Raw genomic sequence first — 9,656 nt, 5'->3', positions numbered from 1 at the left:
TTTGTTTCGCTCGGTTTTAGCTTGGTTTTTTTCTGGTTTTTTTTTGTTTGGATTAGGTTTAGTTCGGTTTTTTCGGTTTCAGACTTATAAAACCAAACTGGTCGGTTTTTTCAAAATTTTAATTGGTTTTTTTTCACGATTCGGTTTTCTCGGTTTAATCAGTTTTTCGGTTTTTTTGCTCCCCCTAATTTTAACCCATACCTTTGAGACAGGGCTTAATGAAAATTGTACTTAGGGCACAAAAACTTCAATGCTTGAAGTCTTTATTACACAACAGATTATATATAGGGCAAACATTTATGAACCCTTCACAAACTCTGTATTAATGATCGTATGCTTTGGCAACGCTAACTATTCATATGATTCTTTTGTGTATGTGAAGGGAGAACTATTCACGATGAATGCTCAGTTATTTAATCACAATATCACGGTTTCACGAATTTCCAAAATCTTGGGAAGCGAGGAAGTTGCTAGGAAGTACTTGAGCCAATGCATCTATGTGTCTGATATGGGCCATAACGACTACCTCAACAATTATTTCTTGGACGACTACAATAGCAGCCAGTTATATACTCCTGAAGAATTTGCTCAACTTCTCATTGAAACTTATGAAACTCAGCTGGAGGTTAGTCCTACTTAATGTCTCTTGTAAAACAACAATTAATGTTTGACGCGATTGGAAAATAACAAAGACTTATTCGGGTAGGATGTATGCCGTCCAACATACAAAAAAATCCCAGTGAACTAGATGCATCTTCATGTGCATACAAGCTCAATGATGATGTTCAAATTTTCAACGACAAGCTTCAAGAACTGCTCAGAAAACTTAATAAACTCTTACGACATTGATTCTGATAATCAGACAAATACAGGTACGAATCCCTCCCTTGCTCTCTTTATCTCACGGTTGAAGACGACTTTTTTTGTGAGACCCAAAATTATTTTTTTCTTGCTTGCAGGTTTTTACACATACCCGTCAGAGCTGTTGCGACGTAGAACCTGGTACAGTCCCATGTAAATCTCTCTCCTTCCCATGTAGCAACAGGAGTGACTATGTGTACTGGGATGGAGCCCATTTTACTGAAGCTAAAAGCTTGGGCCTTTGGAAAAAGAGCATATAAACGTCAGTCACCAAAGGACGCCTATCCATATGATATCAGCGAACTAGTTAAGCTTACGATATCAACCATGCCCAGCTCTGATGGAGAAGACGATTGTCTAACAAGCAGTCAGAGAATAAGATATTGTGACTGTAAGAACAATAGAAAGACATATATACTGGTCTTTTCATAGCCTTGCACAATATAATTCCAGTAAAATTTGCATTTACGCATTCCGAAAGTTGTTATGATTTTAATTAATGAATTCATAATGATGCCTGCTAGAAGGGAATTCGCCTCAAGAAGACAATAACAATTACTTAATTCCTTAATCATGTGGATATCATACATAAAATCCATTCATAGAGAGATTTATTCTTAACGCATGGAAGTCTATTAGGAGATACACTTGCCATTGAAATCAAAAGAAGGATACATATGTACCTACATAAACCAAAAGAACTCTACTTTTATATTTGTATCTGTGAAGTCCCATATGTGAACATGATAAGCTTATCTTTCTTTGACTCACTTCGGCTTTTCCCCTTTTTTCCTTTGTATTGAACGCCTTATATTATTTTTTCGAATTATGATTTTGGTACTGTGTTCGTAGTGTAGCAAGACGTGGTAGCTCAGATATAAGGATACTATACAGGTTAGGAGAAACTTAAAAAGTGTTGGCCATCATGCTGTGCAAATGACAGTTGGTTCAGCAGTAGCAATGTTATCGATGAATTCTTAAAGTTTTTTTTTTTGTTTTTTTACATAACTCTTTTTTTTTTAGTCTTCCGATTAATGTAAAAGAAAAAATGCCATGCTAGCCTGACCTTCTGAGCCAAGAAATACTTTTTTTTTTTAATTTAAAAAAATTGCTTTAAATTATTAATTACAATGATATTTAAAAAATTCTGATTATGCCATATTTTTTTAAAATAAAATGATAGCTTTTTATAGTTATATTTGTAATAACTTGGTTAATAATTATATATGAGTGTAATATGCACAATACTGTAAAATAAATTGTATATGAATATTCAATGAAGACATGAGTTTTTTATATTTATTTTTTGTTTGAAACTTGCTCTTTAGATTAGAATAAGTTGTTATTTTAAAAAATATGCTCCTAAAACGACATGTTTTGTGAGAAAAAAAAAAATAAGGAAATGAAAGTTTTTCCCCAATAAATAAATTTTTCCCTTCTTAAAGTATTGAGATTGTTATGAATATTTATTTTAATTACTTTGACTTTTTATTAAAAAATAATGCCGTTAATAAAAGATCTTTTTCATAAAAAATGATTATAAATAAGGAATGGGGACTTCAATTTAAAAAGTATATTTTCTTCTTCAAAATCTAAATACCTTAAAAAACATACTTTTTAATTACGTATAATTAAATAAAAATTAGTTTTGGAATTTATATTGTGAAATAACTACTTTCAATCATGATCAGAGTAACGTATTCAAATCAAGCTGAATTGGTTGCAAATAGAAAAGCTCTTGGTGTTTTAATTTGGTTCTTGACTCTAGAAATTCAAAATTAGGTGGTCAAACCACACCTTAATTAATGAATAATTACATTGGTTTATGAAGTGTTAGATATTGTTTAATGATCTCACAAATCTAAACTTCTACTCGAGAAAAGTTGAGGCTTGTGAAATAAAAGGGGAGTGGACGTCTATGCGAATTAAAAAATGCCTGTCTTTCAAATATTAATTAGAGTGATATCCTTTCATGTTTTTCAGTCATGCTATGCTATGTTTATTAAACTTAAACTATTAAGACTAAATTCAATAAATATACTTTATTATATAATAAAAATGACAAGAACTTAATTAATTTTTTTCTTTTATTTAAGCTAAATTATTCATGATAAAATTTTAATTAAATTGATATCATATATGGTTGAAAAATATGATATTAATTATATTATCTTTATGAACAATGATGTTTAAAAATGTGTTATTTTATATATAAAAAAATTGATGTTATATTAATTCATTATTTTTTATTTAATTTGGATGATAATTGTCTAATTGTTTTCATTTTCTGGAATGTTTTTCATACCAATGATGTCGGGCCTGTTTTTTTATGTATTTCAAAAGTGTTTTTGAAAAAAATTTAAAATATTTTTATTTTTTTATTAAATTTAAATTAATATATTTTAAAAAACAACAATAACAACACTAATAAACAAGCTTGAATTCGAGCACACAAGTGCTTTCCTTCGAACGGCTTTTACACCTCATCCACATGCCTGCAAGTCCGCAGTAATTATGGTAGCTGAAGAATTAAAGCGAATTGCTTCATTATGCCCAAGAATCCAAAATAATTCAATCATATACTATTTTCTTACTGCCAATAGTCCTTTCGGTTCAGCCTTATAGTATATTCAATTATCAAATTAAATTGATCGTCCTTGAAATAATACGATCAGTCCTTTCATATATGATAAGTATTTACAATATTCACATAATTATTTACAATTCACAGCACTAGTCATTTTAAAAAATATATATAATAATTTTATTAATATTTTATACAAAGTAAATTATTATTTGTCATAACCCATTTATGGATCCCCACGCAAAAATATAATAATAATAATAAATAAATGGACAATGAAGAGTGGATGTCAAAACGTTCAAGAAAATGGTCACAAATTGGTTCAGGATGTTTACAAATACAAAGATTGAAATTTGATAGCATATATTGGACTGGTGGAATCCCCGACTAACAAAGAAAATTCAACTTAAGAAAGAAAAAATTAAAATTAGATGTTCATGGACTCAATTATATTTTATTGAAGGTTTAATTGAATTTATGGAGGGTTTGTTTGCAAAAAAAATTGATTTTGAAGTCAATTTGGGCTTTAATTGGAAGAAATTAAAGTTTTGGCTTCAAATTATAATTTTTGAGAGTTAATTTGGTCAAATCAGGGGTTTAATTGCATAAATACTGAAGCTTAATGGCCAATTAGGGACTTAATTGAACAAATCTGAAATCAAGGACCAAATTGGAAAAGACGCGTAAATAGAGTGGCTGTAATTAAACCGAATTAGGGGCCAAATTGAAAAAATTAGAAGTTTATTGATCAATTGAGGGTCAAATTGCATAAATTCAAGACCAAAGACCGAAGTGAAAAGCGCAGCCAACTTCAGGGCCATTGTGTGATTTTTGGCAGGGATGCAATTGCATTGATTTTTAAATCAAAATTGTAATTTAAGACTTGATTGAACAAATTACAAATTGAAGACTGATTTGGACTTTGACATAAGTTTGACGTCGCTTTTATTTTAATGAAATGGCACGTTTTGGCTAAAAATATTGATGATAAAATTTTAATTAAATTGATCTCGTGGTTCAAAAATATGATATTCATTATATATTATCTTTATGAACAATGATGTTTAAAAATGTGTTATTTTATATATTAAAAATTAATGTTATATTAATTCATTATTTTTTATTTAATTTGGATGATAATTGCCTAATTTTTTTCATTTTCTGGAACGTTTTTCATACCAATGATGAGACTGTTTGTTTCTGCGTTTCAATAGTGCTTTTGAAAAAATTTGAAAAATTTTTTATTTTTTTATTAATTTTAAATTAATATGTTTTTAGTGTTTTCAAATCATTTTAATGTGCTAATATTAAAAATAATTTTTAAAAACTAAAAAAAAACATTATTAACAGATATTTTAAAATAAAAAATTATTTAAAAAATAATAACAACTACACTATTACACAAGTTAAAAATTGAGCACACAAGGCGCTTTTCTTCGAATGGCTCTTAGCCTCTTACACCTCAACCACATGCCTGCAAGTCCGCAGTAATTATGGTAGCTGAAGAATTAAAAGCGAATTGCTTCATTATGTACAAGAACCCAAAATAATTCAATCATATACTATTTTCTTACTGCCAACAGTCCTTTCGGTTCAGCCTTATAGTATATTCAATTATCAAATTAAATTGATCGTCCTTGAAATAATACGATCAGTCCTTTCGTATATGATAAGTATTTACAATATTCACATAATTATTTACAATTAACAGCACTAATCATTTTAAAAAATATATATAATAATTTTATTAATATTAAGTTTATACAAAATAAATTACTATTCTTACATCAATTCAATAAAAAATATAAAAAACATAATTTATTGTTACAAGAGAATAGTACTTATAAGTTATAACAAAATATTTAATATTATGGATAAAACATGATCTTCCCGACAAAATCTAGTCTTTTCATGGATGATAAATAAAGTTCTCTAAATTTTCTTATCAGATTTTTCTATGACAAGATTTTTCTTTCAAATCACACAAAAATGAGTCTCTCATTACCATAAATTAATGCAGAAACAAATCATTTTACTGGATCTCATTGTTGAAAGATTTAACAATCAACAGATAAGAGTTTATCTATTTTGAATAACAAAACTCAATTTCTAAATCCTTATTTAAATGACATAATCTCCTAGATTTGGAGTCAAAGAGCTAGTTCAGTATCACAAAATAATTTTCTTTTCCAAGTTTTTTTCCCAATAAAAAATAAAAAGTTTCACTAATCAATAGAGACCTCATCTACTTCAGAAAAGCCACCCATCTTCTACATCATACCCCTCGGTAAAATTACTGGCATATGAAAACTCATAGTAGTTATTAAAGAGGATGCAAAATGTTATGGTTGTTCTTATTATAAAAACACACACTCGTCTTTGTACATACTCAGTATCTTTATACAACCCAGGAGCATAAGTTTAGGCAATCAAATAAATATATATAACGGAAAGAAAACTGATCATAAAATTATGGAATACACAAGATCTGGTATTGACGTAAATGGTGATACCTAGACTGGATGTGGCACTGCTGTGATTGTTGTGATTGCTGTGATTTCCTTAGTTTCCTTAATACACCCCCGCAAGAACGGGCTACCATCAGTTAGGCCGATCTTGTCTCGTAGAAATTCTGTCCGTCGTCTAGAAAGCAGCTTGGTGAATAAATCAGCAAGCTGGTCATTAGTGTGGACATGGTGAACATGAAGAAGCTTTTTCTCAACCAAATCTCGCACAAAGTGAAGTCTATTTGAATGTGCTTCATTCTTGAGTGCTGAATAGGATTAAAGCTTAACTGAGTGGCTCCCAAATTATCACAAAAAAGTATAGGTGAGTGTAGTAAGGAAAACTTCATTTCGTGAAGTAGGGAGAGCAGCCACATGGACTCGGCTACAGCAGTGGCTAAAGCCCTATATTCAGCTTCAATGGATGATCGAGCAATGGCACGTTGCTTTTTCGAGCTCCATGAGATAGGTGTTGGACCAAGAAAAATAATATAAGCTTAAGTTGATTTTCTATCATCCAAGCTACCAGCCCAATTAGCATCCGAGAAACGTGTCAAGGCTGGGTTTGAAGTGTTTCTGATATTTATGCCATGAAAGATAGTGTTCTTTAGATAACACAGTAGTCGTTTAGTGGTGGTCTAGTGAATTTGTGTTGGACGATGCATAAATTGTGAGAGTTTATTGACTGCAAAACTAATATCAGGATAAGTTAAGCTGAGGTATTGCAATGCACCAATCACTTATCAATATTCTATGGGATCAATTGTTGAGGAACCATCTACCAGCTTTAAAGGAACCGAGACAGAGAGGGGAGTTGTGACATCCTTAGCTCCATCCATACTGGTTTTAGTAAGCAAGTCTCGAACATACTAATGCTGATTTAGAAACAAGCCATCTGCAGTAAGGATGACTTCAATGCCAAGGAAAAAATGTAAGGGCCCCAAGTCCTTGATGGAGAATTTCTGTCCAAACTGTGCAATAATGCCTGCAACAAATGGTGTGTTGTTTCTAGTGAGGATCAGATCATCAACATAAACTAGACAATATGTAAGTATTAAACCATTAGAAAACACAAAGAGAAGAGAGTCAGATTTAGCATTGATGAAACCAAATTCTGAGAGTGCCATTTTGAGAGCAGAATACCAAGCACAAGGTGCTTGTTTTAGCCCGTATATTGCGTTTGTAAGACAACAAACATGATGTGGATTTTCTACACTCTTGAAACCAGGTGGTTGCTGCTTATAGACTTTTTCAGTTAAATGCCCATAAAGAAAGACATTATTTACATCTAATTGCATGAGAGACCAACCTTGCATAATGGCAATGGTTAAGACAGTATGAATGGTCAATGGTTTTACAACTAGACTGAATGTCTCTTTGTAATCCAGTCCTAGTCTTTTATTGAACCTTTTGGCTACTAGTCTGGCCTTAAATCGATCAACTGAACCACCTGCATGCCTTTTAATCTGGAACACCTATTTATAGCGAACAATATTACAATTAAAGGGAGGGGGAATGAGGTGCCATGTATTAACACAATTAATTCAGAGGATATGACAATGCGCTAGTTGGAATCAATAAATGCTTTAGAGGCACTCGTAGGTTCCGAGGAGGGTGGAAGAGGGTGTTTAGTGACTACAAAGGATTTTTTTTGTTTATAAATATCATTCATGGAACGAGTGGTTATTCTGTTGGTGTGCACGTCAGTGTGCTCAGAAATAGCAGGGGCATACACTTCTAATGGACGAATTTGGATGGAAAGTAAAGTGGGAGAGTAGGGAGTACTTATATGAGGAGGAAGAGATGTAGGGGGTGATCCATTTGTAGACGATGGTGAGGTAGCAGCACCCAATTCTAGAGATTTTGTTGGATGAGGAGAAGGCAGGGAACTTTCGGCAAGGAGATTTGAACAAAAAAGTCTTTAATTGTTGATGAAGGTGAGATGAGCATGGAGTTGGTGGAGGATGATGTCTGAAAATGGAAAGTCCCTTCATGGAAGATGACATGTCGGGAGTGAAACAACTTTCGTGTTTTGGGCTCAAGACAAATATAAGAATTTTGAGACAATGAGTAACCCATAAATATGCATGGTGTGGCCTTGGGTTCCAGCTTGTGTTGATTATACGGATAACATAGACAGCTGAATTATTTGAGTTTGAGATAGTTTGGAAGTTGTTTGAACAATTTTTCAAATGGAGATTTATTATTTAAAGTGGAGGTGGGCATTCAATTTATAAGGTAGGCCACAGCTTGAAAAGCGTATGGCTAATATGAAAGGGGCATGTGAGCATCTATGGGTAAGGTGAGACCAGTCTCAACAATGTGTCGATGATGTCTTTCAAACATACCATTTTGTCATGGGGTATGGGGAGCGGTCGTATAATGACTAATTTCATGAACTGAAAGATAGGATTTGAGACTGATATATTCTCCACCGTTGTCGGAATAAAGACTCTTGATTTTGGTGTTAAATTTATTTTCCACAAGATTTCTGAATTGTGGAAAAATTATTTGAACTGTTGATTTATGAGTCATAGGATAGAGCCAAGTGTATTTGGTATAGTGGTCAACAAAAATAAGATAATATTTAGAACCATCAATACCAACTGCATGTGATGGACCCGAAACATCTCTATAAATCAAATCCAATGGAGCAATGCTAATGAGACCATAATTATTAAAATTCTGACGATGTGCTTTATTTTGAGAACATGAAGAACAAAGAGATAAGGATTCATTCTTATTTGTGGGTAAATAAAAAGTGTGAATTAAATGATGAACCAATTTTGACGATGGATGACCAAGTCTTTTGTGTCATCCATTAGTGATGGTATGTTCGTGGACATAGGCAACAACATTTTTTAGAGGTAGTTATTCTGGAAATGGGTACACACCATCTTCACAATCGCCTTTGAGTAGTGTCACCCCCGTGATTTGATCCTTCACTAGAAAATAAGTAGGATGAAATTTAAGATAAACAGTATTATGTTTGGTGAAATGATGAACATAAATAAGATTTTTTAAAATTGTAGGAACATAAAGAGTATTACGTAATTGAAAGACATGTTTAGACGATGCAAGAGATAATGAACCAATATGAGATACAGGCAAACCTCATCCATCACCAATAACCACCTCATCAGTACCATCATATTCAGAATTAATCGTCAATTTAGAGAGATCAATGGTCATATTATGAGATGTTGTTGAGTCAACCAGCCACTTTTGTTTCTTCTCTTGAGAAGATACTACATAGTTTGTAGTGAATTCAGCAGAAAGCATTTTTAGGCAATTTTTTGCTGGATGACCCACTTAATCACACCACTGGCACTTAGGCTTAAATTTCCTATAGCCTGAAGGTGAGGGCCAATTTTTGTTATGCCCATTTAAGCTGCAGGTCTTCTGAAAGAAAAGCTTATTGCTTGGTTTATACTGCCCAATTCCTTTCGATGAAAGTAATTTGTAGTGGGAATAAAGGTTGCTGGCGATTGATTTTGCAATCGTTGAAGATAATTTTCATGACCTACAAAAAGATTATGCAGATCTTTAAATTTCAGAGAAGTCTCACTAGTGCGAATAGGTGCTGCAATTTCTCTGAATTCGGGACCCAATCCATTAAGAATGTAAAGGTTAAATCATCATCTGAAACTGGATGATGGATGATTGCAAGTTTGTCAACAAGCATTTTAATTGCTTGAAGGAACTTA

At 32.2% G+C, this 9,656-nt stretch overlaps 1 protein-coding gene across 1 annotated transcript; it reads left to right on the top strand.

Moving 5' to 3' along the window:
- Positions 1–397: 397 nt before the first annotated feature.
- LOC118051677 (GDSL esterase/lipase At1g29670-like) lies at positions 398–1,121 on the top strand. Its single transcript, XM_073406167.1, has 2 exons — positions 398–625; positions 960–1,121. Exons 1-2 carry the CDS (start codon positions 398–400, stop codon positions 1,119–1,121), a joined length of 390 nt encoding a protein of 129 aa, XP_073262268.1.
- Positions 1,122–9,656: the final 8,535 nt, after the last annotated feature.

Source organism: Populus alba, chromosome 18, assembly GCF_005239225.2.
Source record: "Populus alba chromosome 18, ASM523922v2, whole genome shotgun sequence".
Lineage (NCBI taxonomy): Eukaryota > Viridiplantae > Streptophyta > Magnoliopsida > Malpighiales > Salicaceae > Populus > Populus alba.
This window is presented reverse-complemented; position numbering and strand designations above follow the sequence as displayed.